Source organism: Ochotona princeps, chromosome 18 (assembly GCF_030435755.1).
Source record: "Ochotona princeps isolate mOchPri1 chromosome 18, mOchPri1.hap1, whole genome shotgun sequence".
In the NCBI taxonomy this organism is placed as follows: Eukaryota; Metazoa; Chordata; class Mammalia; order Lagomorpha; family Ochotonidae; genus Ochotona; species Ochotona princeps.
The window spans coordinates 48,491,849-48,513,503 of record NC_080849.1 but is presented as its reverse complement, the minus strand read 5'-3'; the positions used below and the strand labels follow the sequence as shown (position 1 = coordinate 48,513,503).

Genomic DNA, 21,655 nt, shown 5'->3' with positions numbered 1-21,655 from the left:
GTGGATTTTAAGATTACATATTATATAAAGATTTTACTATATATGCATTAATATATATTATACAACATAAACATAATATATATTATGTTTTGTATAAGGTTCTGGTTTAAGTAGCTTTCCTTGTTTCTCAGGCTGTTTGATTTGGCTATAGCAGGGGGTCTCTGCTGGACAAATTCTTGAATGTTATTTCAAAATTGGCACAAAATCAAGACTTTATGGAGGTTGGGATAGTTTGAGTTTGGAAAAATAATTTTATAATGTAAGTAAATCCTTTTTGTGTGTGTGTCCCTCTCCCTGGCCTGACTCCTGGTTTTCTATGGGGCTTTTCAATACTTCCTTATATGGATACATGATAGGTATACTAAACACAAAGTCACATTGTGTCCAAACACTTATTTCCACCAGCCACAGAGTGTATGCAGCTTGATGTCTCTTGTGGAATTTTAAGCAACCCCAGGAGAAATGTCCCATTACTTTTAAACCTCATTTGGGTAAAAATGTCATCAGACAGCAGCATCCATTGACTGGCAGTCACCTTTGAAGAGCCACTGTAACTGAGACTGCTTCTCCACCCTGTACTCAAGTGATCCGACTTTGGCTCAGCTGTTCCTCAGTTCTCCTGCCACCATCAAGGGCAAGTGCAAAGAACTAACCAGAACATCATATACGCTGACAATCACTCCAACACTAGTGTCAGGAACAGTGAACAGTCATGGTATCAAAAGGGAACCTTGGGGACATTACTAAGAGTGAGAAGTGATACATCTGTGGAAGAAAATGAACTCTACATTTTCTCTCATAGTCCTCAGGGTCAGGGTTCAGAGATGTGACCCTCTGCCAATCAGAACTATTCTGGCCCCCAACTTCCTTACGTGCTGAAGGACATGAGATCATGCAGTGAGGAGACTTACATTCCAACTCCCAAGATTATCTGATTACATGTCCCTTGGCACTAATTTTGTGGGCTGTATACTATTATCACATGCATTTAGAAATTCATCTGTGAAGCTGGGAGAGATTAAGAATCAGAAGATTGAAGAAATCAACATGCCAACATTGTGGTTGTAAAGACTGCAGGGCTCAGGGCTGTGGCACCCACGCTGTCTTGAAATGCCCATATCCAGGCCTTGCTGGAGACACCACAGGAATGAGACTTTTTCCATGACTATTAAACCACTCACTGAATTATATTTGTCTCTTTGATCCCATCTTCCCGGGAGGCTCCAACATTTATTTAGATATTTCCTTGGTCAAACCCCAGGCCCTCATGGAAAGGTGCAGCAAGCCTGAAGAGAATTAGTTGGCTGACTTGGAAAATAGAGAAGAGGAAAAACAAAGAACGCTGTATGCAAGAAAGATCATCAGTTACTGTTTTTCAGGAAATTATTCAAGAACAGGATGTACTTGCAGTGTGGAAAGTGAAGGAAAACTGACTTCCAAGTGATCGTGTGAACAGACTACAACAGCTTTGAGACTATCCCACGTTGTGTCCATTGTCAGTGCCAAGACACCACAGCCGTGCACCTGCCGGAGCAGGTAGGAACATGGCTGGGGCTGCACCATAAAAGCTCTCAGGCTGTGATGCATGTGTCCAAGGTGCTTTTGTCCATGTGCTGCACACACAAGCTTCCCACCCTCATAGGTGCTTTAGGGACCTGGAGGCAGATGGTCGCCCACACATACCTCCAAGACTATGGCAAAGTCAGAGCCTGGCAGAGTGAAACAACCAAAGATAGACCAGGAAACATGCAAATAAGCCAAGAAGCCTCCACACAGCTTTCAGTGAGGCTTTTCCCCATCCGGTCAGTGATGGCCAGTGTCTGCTGAAGGTAAGCGACAGGGCTTGACGACAGTGACCAGGGAAGCAGGCGCACAGCACGAGCGGCTCTCGGGGTTCTGTTACAAGTCCTGAAAGAGCTGATCTGCACACAGCTCACAGTTGCCTGGGAGCCAGCAGAGTGTGTTCAGAGAAACACTTGTTATTCCTACCCACAAATATGCTTTGATCCTGCAATATCCTGCCACTGAGGTGACACAAGAGAAGCGGAGACACAAGTACTGAGTGACTTACAGTACATCAAGAATGACCTCCAAAGCCTAATTTGTAATTCATCAATAGTTGAGTAAAAATGATTTTCACTTTCTTTGGAAGGGACGTAATGGATTGGGTCAAATCACCAAGCACTTATTACAAATGAGTTTCTCAGGGAGGTTGCGTATAGATACATTTCTGTCATATCCAAAAGACCCGCAGTGATCTTCTGTCACATCCATAATAAATATATTATGTGAGGGAATTTTAAGACATTTGTGGGAAATAGAATTAAAAAGTATTTTTGTGCAAAATCTAAAACCTATGCAGAGAAGGATCTTTAAAAAGTTGACAGAAAATGAATGGATTTCAAAGCTGTTTACACTCAAGTCATCTTATATTTTCATTCCATTTTTTCCCATGAAGTTTTTGTAGTGCCCTTGAACATGCAGGTCTGACTTGAGATTCAAGTCTGCTCTCCCGGAAGTAATCAAAGGGAAGGGAGCAGCAAATGGCAACTTCCCTCAGTAGGGAATAGGTTATTTTGCACCAGTTTTCATGCTCCTCTGCAATCATCCATCCATGTCTTCCAACGTGTTCAGAGTCCTTTTCTGTGTCAAAGAAGAACTCACCCAACCTTTGCACTCAGAAGCCAGTGGTCCCACAGGAGCAGGCAGGAGAGTCGCGGCAGGTGTTTTGTTCCTGCATGGATAATTGTATGGAACACCTGCGGATCTGGGCTGTAACTGTTACTGGCTTTTGCCTAGCAGAGGTTGAGAGGTTATCTCCTAAGGTCCTGTGTTGCTGCTGAACAATGGAGATGCATTCTAAGAAATGTGTTGTTAGGCAATGTCGTCATGGGAACATTATATTGTGTACTTGCCTTTACCGAGAAGGGTCAGCCTCCTACATACCTTGACCTCATGAGATGGCCTATTGCTTTGGGGTTATGAAGCTCTACAGCATGCTACTGTACTGAGTACTGCAAATAACTACAGCACAGTGCTAAGTGTCTGTGTATCTAGGCACATGTGAACATGGAAAAGGAAAAAAATGCTAGGTGCTAGGAGTATTTCAGCTCCCTAATAACCATAGGGGTCATTGTCATTCATATGTGGGATTCACCATTTACTGAAATGTGATTACGTGGCACACACTGCACTCACACTGGGAGAAGAAACAGCAGGAGGGATGAACAGAAACTATGGGGTTTAGGTTTTCTAGCACTGACAATGGAAGAGACATGGGAGGTGGAGAAAAGGATATGAGACTGCCCCGTCTTCCCTATGGGAAGTTCATTAATTCACTGTGACAACTCACATAGAATTGAGCAAAAGAGACAAAACCAGCACTTTGCTGTTCCCAACAGACTGAGGAGAATTTCTGAAATGAATGTGTGAGCTTACCGCAGATGTGTGCAAGCTGTGAAAGAGATCTACTCTGGTTATAAACGGAATGGAAACCCAAATCCTTCACGGAAATGTGTAGATGTGTGTATATATAAACACACAGAAGTTATTATTTAAGGAGACATTCATTTGCAGGAATACTTAGGATAAAGTATACAGAGTTGGGGTTAGCACCACAGAGAGTTTTATGTAAGGGCCCTTATTTAAGTTCGAAAATGCACTACTTGGTATTTAAAATATTTTTTAAAAGCCTTTAATAAGACTGAATAATAAAGCTATGTGATGCTTTAGTCGGAGCGTGTGTGTTTGCTTTAATCTCATGTTTCAGAATCACCACCCAATTTAGTAGTCAATGAAGTGTTTAGTAGTTAAACAAATTCGTTTTACAATTGCATTTGATTTTGCATTTCCTTTATGCCTCATAGTTTACCTTTCAATTAAATGAACCTCTATTCAAACTGGAATGAGGGACATGAAGTGCTGCTTTCCTATTGCTAAACACGCTGGGTAAAAGACAATTTCTGTGAAGAAGACGACCAACACTGCGGAGTGTGGTTACAGGGCACAGAGACACGGATGCAGCGTTCTTTAGGAAACCATCACAGGAGTTCTCCAAAGGAGCCATGTTCTCCTCTCCTCTTGTGTGCAGGAAGCAGGTGCACCATCGCTCCTCGTGGGGCAGAGAAACAGAAATGTGTGGGGAGTGTAGGGTTGCTTTTTCACACCAATGGATGAACCAGTGGATTGTTTGGATTGTTGTAAGGACTTTGAGAACTTGGAAAAGAATGTATTTACTTAAAATCATTAGAATAGACTATTTTCAAAGCCTGTTTTATAGATGAAAGGCTGAATATTTTTATGGTCTATGTAAATCAAAATACAGATTTATCCCCAACAGAATTTTTGATTGGTACCTATGCCATTCTGGTCTAGATTTTCTACCAAATTCATGCATGATAATGCAGAAGAAACAGGAGCAGAAGGCTCTTTCTTACTGGTGTGGCAATTGCCTTTGTACTGAAATCTGGACTCCACCTTTCTTTTCTATCATTGCTGGCACTCAGAGTCTCAGAGTCCCAGCACGGTTAAGTGCCCAGGGGTCGGGAAGCCTTGTGGACTATCACACATCTGGCTGCAGATTCTACTGTTCTCGAATGGATCTCTTAACCAGTAAATAAACAACAAGTAGAAAAATATTCTGCATATAAATATTGGACTTCAGAGTTCACTTGGTCCATTTCCCTTCATGTCAGTGACGTGAAAGCTCAAGTTCAGAGGTGGGTGGAACCCACAGTATCCTGTCAGCTTCAGGGCCACCAGTCCCTCTCCACTGCCTCTGTGATGATTTCAGCCTCTGTCGTGCTGCTGCACCCACTCAGTCTTCTCGGTGTCTTTGCATTTTCCTCCTCTTCTCCCCTTGAGCAGAGTAGGCCGGGCCCTTCCCTATGTCCTGGATGCCTTGCTGAAGTAGCTCTTTCCTCAATGTTCTCGTATCTCTCAGTCCAGGGCCTTGTTCCTGTCATCCCAGGAAAGCTACTGTTCTCAGAAGAAGCTGCCATCCTGACAGTTGCTTACATTTTTGTTTGCATTTACTCAAGAGCATTCACACCTGCCAATGGGAGCAGGTCCAGAAAAAAAGCTGTCTGACCCTATATGCCTGACTCCAAGATCGACACCCTGGTTCCCTTCCCTCCTGGCCAAACATATTCCATTGGCTTTCATTTCGCAAGGTTTCAATCTTACCCTCTCTCCTAATTTGTTTCATTTTCTAAGTTCTTCAACCTAACAGATATCCTGTGATTGCAAAAGACCCCTTGGTTATAGTTCTGTTTCCCCCACCCTCTTTCCTAAACAGCTAAGCACTGGACAAACTTGAACCCTGTGTAGACTCCTACAGAGTCTGACAGTAGGGTTCAATGCCTATCACAAGCAGCAAATGCATGTTTTGCTCTAGCAACATCCATGAATAGACTTGAGAAAGCTCATGGAAAAGGCAATTAAAATATAGGTTTATTTTAATTCAAATTAAAAAAATGTATTTATTTGAAAACTAGAGTGACAGAGCAATACAGAGAGAAAAAGAGAGGGGGAGAGAGAGAGAGAACGCGCTTCTGTTCACTGGTTTACTTTCCAGATGGCCACAATGGTCAGAGCTTGGTCAGATCTAAGTCAAGTCTAAGTTCTTGGGCCATGATCTGCAGCTTTTCCAGACCACTAGCAGAAAGCTGGAACCACCACTCCAATACGGGCTGCAGATATCACAAGTAAGGCTTTAAAAGCTATAATCTATGATGTTGGCCCCTCTAAACTGTTATTTAATGGTCACCAAATTTTTTCTTAACCATTTTAGTTTAAATACATGGTTTGCTAACTCAACCCCTTCCATTAAAAGGAATAAATCATTAAAGATACCACCCACTTTGCCCTTCTGCTGTCACCTGTTCATGGGAAAGGTGCTTCACAAGCCCCCAAAGCCTCGATCCAGCCTCTCGGCCTCAGAGCTCTGCCCTCGCCAGTCTTCCTCACTCTTCCTCCACCTTGGTCCTTACTGTGCTGCTAAAGTGGTTACTGTCTTTCCTTCTTTCCTGCCATCTGAAATCCTTTCCCCTTCTAAGATCTAGTTCCTTAACCACATTCTCCAAGAAGTCTTGTATTTCCTTAGGCGGATGTGTTTATTTACATATGTATGTATCCATATGTTTATATAAATATTTACTTACTTCCACTTACTTTAAGCAGAAGCGTGGGGGGGGGGGGAGAGAATGCATGCACATGTGAGAGAGAGAGAGAGAGAGAGAGAGAGAGAGAGAGAGAGAGAGAGAAAAGAATGAGAATCTTTCATCTTCTGGTTCACTCCTCTCCAGCACCTTCAAATTGATCAGAACTCAATTACTTGCTGCCTCAATTACTGGCTGCCTCCCAGGGCATTAGCAGGAAGCTGGATCAGAAGCAGAGGCAGGACTTGAACCCAGGCATTCAGATTGGGATGTGCGTGTCCCAAACGGCAGCCTAACCCACTGCACCACAAGGTCCGCCCATCGTGGACAGAATTCTTACTTACATGTGCAGGAGTTAACAGTTTATATTTAATTCATTATCACCCAATTCAACAGTCTTTGAAGGCAAGTGAATTATAAATATGTTTGCATTTCTTAGTGCCATGAACACAGAAAGTACATCATAAATACTAGATGCACTTGTATAGAGAAGGGAGTAGAAAGCCCATCTTAGGGTCAAGTTGTGAAGAGTACAAATTGGGCTCTTTGGTTGACATTCTAACTTTTTACTGGGGAAACTGGAATCTTTGGGCAGAGAGAAGCTCAGGGGTTAAAAGGGAGTCAGGGCCCCAGCATGATAGCCTAGTGGTTAAAGTCCTCGCCTTGCACGTGCTGGGATCCCATACGGACGCGGGTTCTAATCCCATTGGCCCCACTTCCCATCCAGCTCCCTGCCTGTGGCCTGGGAAAGCAGTCGAGGACGGCCTGAAGCTTTGGGACCCTGCATCCACATGGGAGACCCGGAGGAGCTCCGGGCTCCTGACTTCGGATTGGCTCAGCTCCAGCCGTTGCGGCAACTTGGGGAGTGAATCATCGGATGGAGGATCTTCCTCTCCTATGTCTTTCCTCCTCTCTGTATATCTGCCTTTACAGTAAAAATAAATAAATCTTTTTTTTCTTTTTTCTTTTTTTTTTAAAAAGGGAGTAAGGAAGTACCATTCTGGGGTGCTGGCTGGAGTGTAGGGCTCAAGAACGGCTCTGTGTCCTCTGTGGGAGCTTAGTAGCATTCAGCTTGAACCCTACCCTCCAGCCAGCTCCCCAGAATGATACTTCCTGCCTCCCTTAAAAAAAAAAGATGTATTTATTTTTATTGGAAAGGCAGACATACAGAGAGGAGGCAGGCAATCTTGTTCCTTCTATTGATTCCAAATCTGGCAGCTACTAAAAATATATATATATTTTTTGCTTTTTTGCATTTGGAACTTTCATATACCTTCCTTGAATGTGAAATGAAAAATTAATTCTGATGTCTAGTGCTCATCCTGAACACTTCTGTCCTATTATTCTTTCAGTGACGAGTGTTGTGAAAGGAATTTCAGGCCAGAATCTTTGGGGTGATGCTATTCTTTGAGGCATCCATTGAGGAGGTTTCCTCCCACCACCTGTCACCATGGAAGCCAAAGCCTCTGGCCCATACTTGTCTTAGCTGCAATGCATTTTATCAACTGGTTTTGGAACTATTCGTTGTGACTCAACAATCATTTTCCTAAGTGACTGTGAGACTTCATTTGGACTTTTAATAAACAGTCACATTCTAATGAGGTCTTCATAAAACTGACTAAATATGTTGAGAAATCATTAGCTTAAATTACCGGCACCAAAGTCTCCTTGGGGAGCCCTGCAGATTTGGTTCTAAGACTTCTGGCAGATGGGTTAGCTCAACGCCACAGCAGTGTGTGCATTTCCACACAAACGGTGTAAACGGGAGTGGGAATGCGCGGGAACCAGGCGGCTGGATTGGAAACTAAATGTCCCTCAGGTGGATTCGTTACAGAGGGAAAACAACCACAACACATTCCAGTGCCATTTAAATGCCAGGTGTGCAGCTGTGTGCAGGTGCCAGGAATACCCACAAGGGTCCCTTCCTGGAACACATAGGCTGAAAGGGGATGCAGTGTGGTGACAAGCAAGTCTCAGATAATGACAGGTCCTGGCAGGTGTACTGGAGACCCCGCTGCAGGGCAGTATAGCGTCTGTGTCTTTTGCACCAGGTGCTGCGACAGGGAAGGCTTCCTGGTGACTCCAATATCGCCAATTAAAGCTGCCTAATGCAGAGTGCTTCAGGGCAAAGAGAGGCGAAGCAGGTCCCCAGCTTTGCCTTAATGAATCAGCAGCAAGTCTGTGTAAACAAACACGCACCCGTCTGGCTCATGCTTAATTCATGAAGGACACACTATGCGCAGTACACAAGCTAAGTAGGTAGCTGTTGCCCTTTAAAACCATGTCATTTTGATTTCTTGGATGGGTGGTGGTTGTTTTAAAGCATGGAAAGTGGGGAAACTGTCTCTGAACAAATGTGTAGGATTAACAACGGAAAAACAGCTTACAAAAAGAGAATTACTTGCTTCCAGAGAGGCTGTGGCCTCTTGTCCCAACTCCCAAATCACATCAGGCATTTTGAGGACAGACGTCATTAATGTTATTACTAACTGAAATCAGACCAGCCCAAGGGGCAGATGGCAATGCGTGGAGGGCCCTTCAGAGCTTCCCTACATCCCTATAAACATGGTGGGGATTAACAATTTCTTAAAAACATGCTTATTAGACCTAAAATTACCAAGTTATGTGAAGACTATGGAGTTGGATTTATGAGTATACTGGAAACCTAGATATCTACTCCCCCCTTCTGCCATATCCTGTTGGCTCAAATTTCCAGTGTTGTGTCAGAGGGGATAGCTGCCACCATACGCATCAACATGGACCACACTGTATAGGACCACTCTGAATGCCTGCAGGAAGGGCGATTCTACCACATGGCCCACATATTCTTCATTTTTCCAGAACCGTGTCTGCCGAGATGAAACTTGGCTCCCTGCAAGTTGTGCTGCATCTAAGAGACAGTGGGCTTTAGTGTATTGTTGTTCTTACGTATTGTATTCTTCAGAATAATTTTCTCTTCACCTTTAAAATGATGTTTTCACCTTAAAATAAAAGGGTTCATTACATAAAAGTACCTTCATTTTGGCCTCAGCGTGGTAGCCCAGTGGCTAAAGCCCTTGCTTTGCACATGCTGGGATCCCATATGGTTTGTGTCCCAGCTGCTCCACTTCCCTTCAAGCTCCTTGCCTGTGGCCTGGGAAAGCAGTGGAGGATGGTCCAAGGCCTTGAGACCCTGAATGCATTTGGAAGACCTCAAAGAGATTCCTGGCTCCTGGCTTTGGATCAGCTCAGCTCTGGCCATTGCAGCCACTTGGGAAGTGAATCAGCTGATGGAAAATGTTTCTCTCTGTCTCTCCTCTCTGTAGATCTGATTTTCCAATAAAAATCAATAAATCTTTAAACAAAACCATCTTCATTTCTAAAGTCTCTGAGTCTGCATGTAATGTAGCTTGGAATTGCAAGTATGCAAAACTATAAAGATGCCCTTATTTAAACAAATACAAAAGTAGTTGCTATTTTAACAATCGTCTACTGTTCAAAATAATTGACCCTAAGAATGTCTTGTAAGTGATCTCCCATGCAAATGTTCAAAGTCCAAGGTGGTGTCTAACTTTCTTGGTATTCACTTATTGTGAAAGTAGAGTAAACTCTCTGATCCTTGGGTTTTCTACGATTTCAGCTACTGTAGTCTGAAAAGATTAAACAGAAAATTCCACAAATTTCTTAGTTCCACATTGTATTCCATGAAATGGCATGACACCTAGCCTGAGACAGGAGTCTTCCCTTTGTCCCACTGTTTCAAAGCTGTATATGCTACCCACTCATTAGTCCTTTAGTAGCTGCCGTGGTTGTCAGATCAACTGTCAAGGTATCCCAGTGCTTCCCTACGTGCAGGGGTTCAGGCATCCACTGGAAGTCATGGAACGTATCCCTCAAGGAAGGAGAGACTATCGCTGTAAGGCACCATGTGTGCTATCCATAGATACTTCTTTTCCCATCCTAAGATAGCAGTGTACAAATATTTGTGAGATGACTGAAGGGATTCAGAATGGAGTATACATTTTATGTAAAGAAACTGCATGAAAGCAGAGGAAAACTTGAATTTGGCTGTGCAACAGTTAAGCTAGAAGGTGCTCATCATTCTGTGACACTATACTGTGACATATTCAGTATTTACTGAGGGCCCGGTACTGTGCTGGAGGTTCAAGGTCAAGGAGGAAGACTGTCTCTTCCCTTCCCGTAGCTTGCTGAGTGATGGAGATGACAATCATTTTCCCAATAGTCACAATTGCTTTCATAGCAGAAAGAGGTGAAAAGTAAAAACAGATAATTGTGTACACCACTGCAGGACTTGCATTTGCTGGTGGAAACATAAATGTTACAGTAATTCTTGTGTGAGTTCTTCGGGTGGAAGATTTATTTTCTAATTGCCAAACATGCGGAAGCACATTGAACCTTTTCAAGACCCCTGTGAAGTGACTTGTTACAGACTGAATATCTGTTTACCCTCAGGATCCATAGGTTGGAAGGATGAAACTCTAAGCTCCAGGTGTGGGGACGGTGCAGATCAGACTTGTCGAGAAGTAACTCCGTTTGAAGGAGGCCATAATGGTGTGGCCTCAATCCGACAGGCTTAGTGTCCTTTTAACGAGGCACACGGAGGTTAGTTCTCTCCCCACCATGTCAGCTCACAGTGAGAAGGTGGCTGCTTCAAAGCCTGGAAGAGGGACCTCCCCTGAAATGGAATCCTTTTAGAACTTGACCTGGTCTTTCCTGCCTCAACTCAGCTCCCTCCTACAGGCCGGCCATGCGGCAGGTGGCTGCTGTCTCTGGCTTGGAGCCAGCTCAAATGTGCTCACCCAGGGCTCCCAGCAGAGGAAACAGAAATAGCTTCTATCATTTGAGTACATAAAACATTGCTAAAATGTGTGCTTTCTACAAGGTTCTGTAGTATATTCACTCCATTAGTTTACTTATTAAAGCTTTTACAGAAAAATTGACATTTTGATAGAACCATATTTTCCTAATACTTAAAGTACGTAGGATTTAGATTTTTTGAAACAACCTTAAAAGAACAAACATAAATATCTGATCTCATATTTTCCACTAAATGTTTTATTTGTTATACAAGTGCTTAGGTCTTCACCTGGTTTGCATTTTTGGATGTCTTATGAAAAGAGAACTGTTGGATGTGTATGGCAAGTTCACATCCACGTACATATCAATGACTCACCATTCCACATAGGTGTAAGCTCAACAGCTGGGCTTCCACAAATCTGGTTACCTTGGGACATGGCCAGGTCTATGTGAACATAGAACTGAGCTCCCTGCCTGCTAGCCGGATTTTATGCATGTTTGGACTTGTGTCATTAATAAAGCAGATAATAGTGATAATAATAATAACAAAAACCCACAATTGGGCTCTTTGCTTCTATCCACTGCTCTTCCCGTCAGTTGGAAGCACCTGCAAGTTTCCTTTTGCAGATATTCCTTGTCTGGCTCTAATATAGAGAATATATTATCTCTTAAAGTGGGAGAGCAGTCATTTTTGTGAGAATTTTTACAGGAAATATAAAATTTATTTTTCCAGTTGTATTTGTAAAACTTGTAACTACCTTTTCCTTGAGTATTGTGTCTCTTTATAGAGACATATGGTCTGGTGCTTTTATCATAAGTGATCTTGTTAGACCACAACTAAAATTTTAAATAATTTACTACTTATTCAGATTTTGTTTATTTTTTGAATCAGGTTTGAATGGTCATATTTAAATGAACTTACATAATGAATCAAATTAATGTCATTATTATTATTCTATAGTGATAAAAAAGCACTACCCTTTCTTAATGTTGGTTATATGTAAATTTTCCTGCTTCTGTTTCTGATCACTTGCTAGAGGTTTGTCTGTTTCACTAGCTTTTTCGCAAGAGCAGTTTTTATTTTGTTTTGTTTTTTCACTCTTGTTTCTTTAGTTTTCATTGAGTACATCTGTACTCACATCTATTATTTCCCTTTTTCTTTCTTTGCTTTTCCTCCATTCTCCATCTACTTTCCTGGGTTATATCATCACTTTTCCTTCTTGCTAACAACTTGCAGAATATGCATTTCTTTTTAGGTTTAATTTTAATGATTTGCAACCTACAAGTTTAATACATTTGTCTTTTAGGTCTATCAGGACTCCTGAGGGTATTAAAATTGGGGAATGCTCAAGTCCCTTGTATCAAATGGCAGAATATCTGCACAGATACTACCCAGACCCTCCCATAGCCACTCGATGATCTCTGGAATGAGTAACACAGTGTAAATGGCACATGATAATAGCTGTTCTACCATATAGCGAACAGTGACAAGAAAAACAGACCTACATATGCTCAGTGAGGAGAGAAAGTTTTTTTAAAATTGTTTGATCCAGGACTGATTGAATCTCCAGATGAGGAACCCAGGGGCACTGAGAGCTGACTTCATATGAGAATTTGCCCAGCTCAGTTCTAAGTAGTTTCTGATTCATATTATGTGATTTACTTTGCTTCAGGAGCTAACAGAAGGGATTTTCACCCATGTCCTAAATCATGCGGGGCTTAAAACCCTCAATCCAAGACAGTGATGGCTGAGGCTGCCCACTGCTCACCGAGAAGGACCCATTCCTGCGCAGGCTCCTTGCTCTCTGGGCTCCCTGCTCTTCTATCGCCACTCTTGTCCTCTGCTCTCTCGGGTGAGGCTAACCGTTTTTAACATATATGAGGACACTACAGAAGGTCCATGAAGAAATGGCATCAAAAGATACATTTTGGTATGAAACAAGTTTAAAATCCACCCTTAGTTTTTTTCAAAACACGCATTTTCCATAAATTTTCTGAAGAATTCTCCTAGTTATGGAAACACGTGATATAGGCAAATATTAACACATATATAGAATTTCTAGATGTTTGTAGAAGGATTTTGAGGTTTCTTGGTCCACTGGTTTTGCTAGAATCCTGTTTCCCACTTACTAAGGATCTCCTCCCTGCAAGAGCACTGTCATGTCTTCCAGAGACAGCTCCCCAGTATTTGAAATCTGCTACCCTCCAGCTGCCTCTGCTGAGGGAAGATCTCACAACGTTAAGGAGTAAAGTGTTCATCTCTTGAGTTGAGCACAACTATGGAACTGAACTTAACAACACAGCAACTGCACCCTGAATATTTGATTTTTGACTTTCACTTGGAAAGAAATCCTGTATTATACCACTATTGAGATTGCTGCCACGCAGAGTAGCTCTGTGGTTAAGGAAATATAGCTTACATAGTTACCACAAAGAAAGTAATGCGAGACCTTCAGGGAAGCTTACAATTTCTCTTGCACAGGAAACTGAGGTACAGGCAAGTTCAATCTAGGCAAGAGAAGTTGCTGGAATTTCAATCCAATAAAAAAAAAATGCAATGTGGTGCCGCACATGGGGGTTCCAGTTGGTGTTCCTGAAGTTAATGCAGACATGTTTAATGTAGCACTCCTTGAGTTTTGACGCCCAACAGCCAGCACTCACGCTCGGAGGTATTTTTCGTGTGCTCGGTATAGCCAGACAACAACCGCTTTTGAATCTTGAGTGCCTCTCCTGTCTGTTGCTATCGCAACCAATGAAAGCAAGTCAAGCTTATGCTTACTGCTGATTTACAAGCAAGTGCAGTGAGCACTAGGAGGGGCTAGAGAAGCGGCTGCTTTTGAGTCTACAGAGTACTTGCAGAAAAGCCGGGCTTGTGCCTCACTTTCTGCTGCCACCCACGCAAGAGAGTGAAGTGCCACCTGCGGTGGCCAGCCCACTTACCCTTCCCACTTCCACGAGGTTGGTCACCATGATGATGCTGGCGGTGTTCTCATGCCACACCATCCTCCAGAAGTCATAGATGGTCTCCTGCATTGGCCCTGCAGCAACACAGCACAGACTTGTTTTCCCAGGTGTCACTTTAAATTGGGAAACTCCTGGGGCTTGCAAATCAATCCACTGGTCCCCACACTGAGCTCCCCCACTTTCACAGATGGGCACCGTGCTCTAGAGTGGATGCAAAATCATGCACCTACCGGAATAGCCCATTTTTCATTCATGGTTGAATTTGCTCATGTCATCAAATGTTATCTGCATTTGCGCTCCCTTTACCCCTCTTAAACTACTGCCGTGAAAGAAAGTTATTTCTCCCTCATTTAGCTATTTATCTCCATAATACTCAAGAGTGAAATTTTAAAAAATGGATCGCATTACTCTTTCTGTTAACAATTGGCAGATATCCCAGGGAAGTGGTAGATAGAATGAAATGAGCCTCTATAGGAAAAATGGCCTTTCTTGTTTCTAATATTTTTCTTGTTCTTTGCCATCTGTCAAATTAGTGAGAGAAAAGGGAAGAATCTTAAATAGTGTACTTCTTACTGCAAATAAGACTCCCAGCAGAACGTAACCGGATAGCAATGTCTTTAGCTCTTGGGATTTCAGTAAAATATCTCTTTCCATGGCATGGAAAGTTAAAAGGGGAAAAATATATACTACAAGATGCTGGTGATGCTGAATTTCAAACCAGATAGAAAAAAAACCCAAACCAAAGCTGTATTTAATATATAGGTATACTGGAAGATATAAATGTAACAGTGAAAATATTTATTGATTGATTTTTAAATGTATTCATATATTTGAAAGGCAGAGGGGCTGGTAATGTGACACAGTGGGTACAACACCCGCCTGTGATGCTGCCGGCATCCTATCCTGGAATATCAGTTCCAGTCCCAGTTGTTCCATTTCTGATCCAGCTCCCTGCTGATACCCTTAAGAAAGCAGAAGAGGAAGGCCCAAGTACTTGGTTCCCAGTCACTCATCCAGATCGAGTTCCTGGCTTCTGGCTTTGGCATGACCTAGCCCTGGCTATTGCAGTCTTTTGGGGAATGTACTAGCTGACAGAAGATCTCCGTCTTCAGGTCTCTCCTCTTACTGTTATTCTGTTTTTTCAAATAAACAAAAAGTTAAGAAAGAATGACAGGGAGAGACAGGGGAAAGATACACTCCATCCTCAAATGGCCACTATGGCCAGAGTTGAGCCAGGTTGAAGCCAGGAGCCAGAAACTCCATCCAGGTCTCCCACATGGGTGGCAGGAGTCCATGTACCAGGGCTATCTTCTGCTGCTTCTCCAAGTGCATTAGTAGAGAATTGAACCGGAAGTTAGAACAGGTGAAACTCCAACTGGTGCTCTGATATGAGATGCTGGCATTAGAAGCTGTGGCTTACCTGGTCCTAGGATAAATATTTAGAAGCCAAGTAGAAAAGCAAGAAATATATCTCCAAAAGCTTAGGGGAATCACATGAGATATGCAGCATCACATATATATCGAGGCAAATTCAGAGCCCTATTGTACTGTAGTTTGACCCTTCAAATGACTGGATTTAAAGTTTGCTTCTGTTTCTAAAGTGACTTTGTGTTTTGGGTTTTCCTGTTCAGTGTCTTCTTTATCAATACACTGATGGCAGTAACACCTCGTAAGGCATCTTGGAACTAACGCGCACACAGGCAGCTTACAAAGAGCAAAGTCACAGGAGGAAAACAAGGAACCTTCCAAGGAACGCAAGGAACTGATCTATGAGCAGACACCTCCAAGCTGAGAACTGCACCCTAAGCATTAATGGCACAACCCAGGAGTCCCTACAATCAGCCCCCATTCTTTTTTGTTGATTAGCAGTTAGTTCTTAGACAATCTTTCTTGTCCTTCTTCCTGTTGAGGCTGTACTCCATGGCAGACTTCTCTCTCTCCCGGTCTGCTGCTCTGATTGCACTCATACCCTCCTGTAAAAGCTGCCGTCAGTTCCTGATGTCTGTGTCTAATCCCTCTGGGCACAGGAACTACGCCAGCCCCCTGCTGTGAATCTATACCTGCCTTCCTGGTCCACGACCCCTAGCATGTGCGTGCCACTCCTTTGATGCCTTTAATCCAAGGTTACAGAGGGGACAAGTAAACACCAGATTCTATCAATCAGCACATTTTAGGCTTGCGGAGAGGCACACACATCCGTGTGCTTAATAGCTTGTTACTTATTCACAAGGAAGAGAGAGGCACTGAGCCCATCTTCATGCAAATGCAGTCTTGCCAAATGTGACCCCTGGAACAGAAGTGACCTTCATGAGGCTCAGGGACCAGAGCCCTTAATCTGAAACTGAAGGAACTAGTTCTGGTAACAATGACCATGGTGGACAAATCCAGAGTCTCAGCAGCCTCTATGAATGCCTGCAAGAAGCAACGCTTCTCCTTCTCACTGCTCAAGAGGAGTCTTCCGGGACACACTGCTGGCAAAGACCCCTGCTGTGCAGTTCTAAAGTACTCCTCACTTACCTTTCTTGGCAGCCTGTATCCTGCAATTACCTAGTACAAGTAATCCCTGCTGAGGAACATGACCCTCTTGGTTGACTGTATTTCCTCGGGTGACTTAGGGAGCTCCCGGCACCCAGCTGGAGCTCAGTGAATTAACTGTATGAATAGGTCTATGCATGTGTATAAGTCATATTATTGCCAAAATATTGCATTAAACATACACTAAGTAATAAATAATATTAACATGATTTTTTGTAGCATTCCCCTTTCTTGATTCATATTTATTTTTTAAATTTTATTTTTTCAAAGGTTTATTTATTTTTATTGGAAAGGGAAAGTTACAGAGAGAAGAGAGACAGAAAGACACATTCCATTTGCTAATTCTTTCCCTACATGGCTGCAATGGCCCACGCTGGGTTGATCTGAAGCCAGGATCCAGGTGCTTCCTTTGTGTATTCTATGTGGGTGCAGGAGTCCAAAGACTTGAACCATCCTCTGCTACTTCCTCAGGTCATAAGAAGCTGAATTGCAAGTTGAGTAGCTAGGACTACAGATGGAGGTGCTACAGATGGAGGCTAAGCCAGGGATGGCACTGGCCCTTTGACTCATATCTCTAAAATTATATGGAAAAACCTGAAAATGTAGTGCCTTTGAGTTTCACTGCTGGACACGGGGCAGCTTTTGCCAGGATTTCGGAAAGGCTATGATTACCACTCAATAGCCTTGCTATTGGACTGCTTTCCCTTCCATAAAGCAGATCACGCGAGGCTTCCTTGTTCCAAGGCTCTGCCTCCACGTAGCTCAGGCCATGGCTGGGGCAACTAGAGCGCCACCCTAGCTTCCCAGTAATGCTCTCTCCTGACGGCAGTGGCTTTCAACTCTGCCCACGTGATAAAATTGCTGTGAGACTTTAAAAAAGGTCCCTGCTATTGGGGTAGGCATTTGGCCTAGGGTTAAGCATCTGGCTGGGATGGCATTGGCCATTCAGCAGTATTCCTGGCTCCTGCTTCCTGCTGACATGCACCTAGAAAAGCGGCAAGGGTGGCTGAAGTGCCTGATTCCCAGATGAAGTTCCTGGCTCAGTTCTGGCCGTTATGGCCATTTGGTAGAGTGAACCAGTGGAGCAGATCTCTCTGGTATTATTTCTCTGCCTCTCATATTATGAAACTATTTTCTTTTTGATTTTTTTTTTTTAAATTTTTATGCTGTAATCCAAGAGACTCTGATTTACCAGGCCCAATAATGGGTGGATGTGGATATGTTTCCAAATACCTTTGACTCATAGCATCCAGAATTTTAGCTTCAATTCCCAACTGAATGATCAGGTGATCTTCTGGGATGATATCAGTGGGAAATACCAAGGATGGACCTCATATGAATAAACTGATTAGTTTGGTCCTGTGTATAAGCTTTGTGAATCATGGGATTCCATTGGTCTGTGACATAAGAAACTTCATATGTAAAATGTGTTGAGGCTAAGAGTCAGTTAAGGTAGCATGGGTTCTTTAATGCTTACACAACCAAAATTGTGTCTTACTTAATTAACACAGTGTAGAAACATTAATGATTTACCTGGTTGATAACAAACAAAAACACTCGAAAAAGTTAGCAAGAAAATGTGAGTAAAAGATAAATTTATTTTAATGGAAAAATGTTTTTCCAAAGTCATAGAAACAGAGAGAAAGGAAGAAGTAAAGAGGGAGACGGAGAGACAGAGAACTTTTATCCACTGTTTCACTCCCCAAGGTAGCTGCCATGGTCAGGGCTGGGTTGGGCCAAAGCCAGGAGTCAGGAGTCAGGAGTCAGGAGTCGGGAGTTGGGAGTTCCATCTGGGTCTGTGTCATGGGTGGAAGGGTCCTAAACTCTTAGGCCATCTTCCACTGCTTTTTCCCAGGCTGTTAGCAGGGAGCAACGCAAAGATTGTTTGAAATTTATCATAGAGGAGTCTTGTAAAAGTTCACAGAAAGGGATCCGGCGGCGTGGCCTAGCGGCTAAAGGGCTCGCCCTGAATGCTCCGGGATCCCATATGGGCGCTGGTTCTAATCCCGGCAGCCCCACTTCCCAACCAGCTCCCTGCTTGTGGCCTGGGAAAGCAGTTGAGGACAGCCCAAAGCCTTGGGACTCTGTACCCGTGTGGGAGGCCTGGAAGAAGTTCCGGGCTCCTGGCTTCAGACTGGCATAGCACTGGCCGTTGCGCTCACTTGGGGAGTGAATCATCGGACGGAAGATCTTCCTCTCTGTCTTTCCTCCTCTCTGTATATCTGACTTTCTAATAAAATAAATAAATAAATAAAATATTTTTAAAAAGTTCACAGAAAGTGTGTTGCATGGAAAAACTATGTCTGGATTTTCAAAATTTTTGGCATCAAAATAAACTTCATGAACTTTTTGAAGTCCTCTTGTACTTTTTATGATTTTCTCACCCAAGAACTGGGTTTAAGAAGAATATTACAATAGGAAGATGAACTAGGTGAGTTTTTTTTTTCCAGTGCTGAAATGAGATACCAGTATCTAGAAGAATTAACAAATTTAGTGTTAAAAAGTCTAAAATTGAAATTAAACACAGAAAATCTTCTAAACCGATGCTAGAAATAAAACAAGAAGTGGAGGCGAAGAGTATCCCTTTCCACGTGCTGGGATTTCTGCCTTGTTCTGTTCGGTTTCTGTTCTGCTTTGCATGGAAGCCATATGCATTGTCATGATTTCAGAGTCTCACTTGCAGCCTCCGTCTGGCCTGGGACCTCTAGTGGGCTCAAGGGTAAAGCAGCTCAGACGTGGGTGCTAGGAACCCATGGCTGGTGATTCAAGATACTTTCCTGTATGTTCACGCAAAGTCTGAATGTTAGGGAAGAGGGTAAACAGTGTTGCAATTAAGGTTTATGTTTTTAAAAAAATGTTATTTATGAGGGAGACAAAGACAAAGGGATGAAGGAGAGAGAGAGAGAGATTGAACATATATAAATGCTGTCATTCTCTGGTTTACTCCCACAGTCTGCCAAGCCCGGGGTCACCCAGGCTGAAGTCAGGAAGTAGGAACCCAATCCAAGTCTCCCCTATGGGTGATAGGATCTGATCATCTGAGATATTAGTATTGGCTTGCAGGGCTCACATCAGCAGGACACTGGAGTCAGGGGTTGAACCTGAGTACTTTCATATGGGACACAGGCATCCTTAACCTGCATCTTAACTGCTAGGCTAAACATCTGTTCCCAAATTTAAGAATTTTACTGTGCTTTGTTCATTTAATTTTTCTTTTCATTTGGAAGTATTTCTAATTATTTCCCAAAATCTGACTTACATTATTGTTCAGAAACACATGAACACTTTACAACGGTTGTGGAAAATGGAATTAAAAGGTAAGTTTACTTGGGTATAAAATTTGGAAAATCATGCAAAATTCTTTCATAATAGATATTTTCATGACTTTTTGGAAGAGCTCTTGTGTGTATGAATTTCTAGTGTTTCTGCACAGAAAGAAATCTTTATCCTTTGATTCCACTTTTCATGGACTTTTAAAGGAACCTTGTACATATTTCCTGATAAAACCCTAAGTGTGGTGAAGTCCAGGACAAAGGTGAACTTGACTGTCACCAAGAGCTACTCCATGTGATGCCAGCAGCTCTTGGTTGGATCCAAGCGATGGTGGCCATCATGAGCCAACATTAAGAGGTGCCTGACACCCAAGATGCCATCTGGCAGGCTAAAATGAAGGGACGACCATCAGGGGAGGTCAACATTCCTCTACCTTTGATCTGTTCCTCCCAAGGTCATAGGGGATCATTCATACAACGAAATTCCTGAGACAAGGAATCTAGTAAAACAGCAGGTGGAGGACCCCAAGAGACCTACAGCTCTCCAGGAATGAACAGTGCCATCCACAGGCAAGTGTTTGATTTCCAGCAGGATGGGAACCACCACCATAGCCATGGAAGTAGATTTATAGATGTCTGCAAGCCAGGCGAGGAGGCCATTCTTGGCAGTTTTCCCCCAGGGGGACTACAGTGTTTGAAAGGTGAGGTCTAGAAATTTCAGTGATGTCAGGCCAAGTAACACATGCCATTCCTCCACACACAGATCACTGCTGAAAAGGAGATAGGCACCCAGCCCCAGAGGAACAACCACAAAAGGGCAGAAAGAACTGGAGTATAGTAAAATAATTTAAATGCAATGAAAAGTGTATGTAAAAGACATTCAAGGATGGCTCTATTGTGTAAGATGAGTTCTTTGGTTCATAGAAAGTGAGAGAGAGAAATTGCAAATTATAATTTCAAACCTTGATAGATGACTTGTATTGCTTCTTTTTCATATTCAAGTTTCTATACAGTTTATTTTCTGTGCTAACTAGAGTTGTTGAGAAGTCAAGGTCCTTTACATTCACAGAGGCATGTTCAGGTTTCTTTTTGAGGTGAAGAAAGATAGCACAAACACGAATTGGTATTCTGCCATAAAATGAGTAAGACCTGACAGGTTTGGCACACTTGTTATTCCCAGGTCCTGTTTGCAATATTTTATATTGCTTCATTACATTTCGACTGCAGCACTGCATGAACTAGGAGCTTTTATTCTCCTCTTTTTGACTGAAAGGAGACACAGACACAGAGAAGTCAGGGAACGTGTCCAAGGGAACACAGCCTGTGTGCTCAGGAGAGGAGTGCTGGAACCGGTGATCTGAACCCATTCTAGCATATTGTCTCTAGGTCATGTCAAAAGCAACCCAGAAGAGCTTTTTTCCTGCAAGTCTCACAATCCAGCAAGAAGAAAATCCAGGTTCCTTCAGTCCTTAAAATATCTCCTGTAGCCTTCCTGCTGTGACAATCAAATTCAAGCTCAAGGGCAAAGCCTGTCTCCATACTCCTCGGCAAACTGAGCTAGGGAGCCTGTTTCTGGTTCTGCTCCATTCTTCCTCTCAGAGCCCCCGCCACCCTAATAGCCTCCTGGAACTCCTGAAGTCATGCGCCTGTCAAATTCATCTGGGGCTGGAGTCTCCCTCCAACTGTTCCTAATCTCTCAGCCACAGCATACCTCTCAAAGACATATCCTTCCTCCCCCCTGAACATGTAGCTTGCCAGCTTTACATCCTCCAAAGGGGTTTCCACCATTATCCCTTAGAGAAGTGTGCTGCCCTCATTGCTGAGCTTAGGTTATGCCTTGGGTTTCACAACCTCACGAGCTGGCACCTGCCTGAAGTTAACCTAGTGGATCCTTCTTGATCATTGGCTGTCTATGACCCCCTCCCACTA

At 43.0% G+C, this 21,655-nt stretch overlaps 1 protein-coding gene across 4 annotated transcripts in view; it reads right to left on the bottom strand.

The window, feature by feature from the left end:
- PTPRM (protein tyrosine phosphatase receptor type M) overlaps positions 1–21,655 on the bottom strand; it is a 787,515-nt gene that overhangs the window by 39,793 nt on the left and 726,067 nt on the right. For all 4 annotated transcript variants that reach the window (XM_058676819.1, XM_058676821.1, XM_058676820.1 and 1 more), the window contains one exon: positions 13,896–13,993. In XM_058676819.1, coding sequence (XP_058532802.1) covers positions 13,896–13,993 — 98 coding nt within the window. The remainder of the gene's footprint in view (positions 1–13,895; positions 13,994–21,655) is intronic.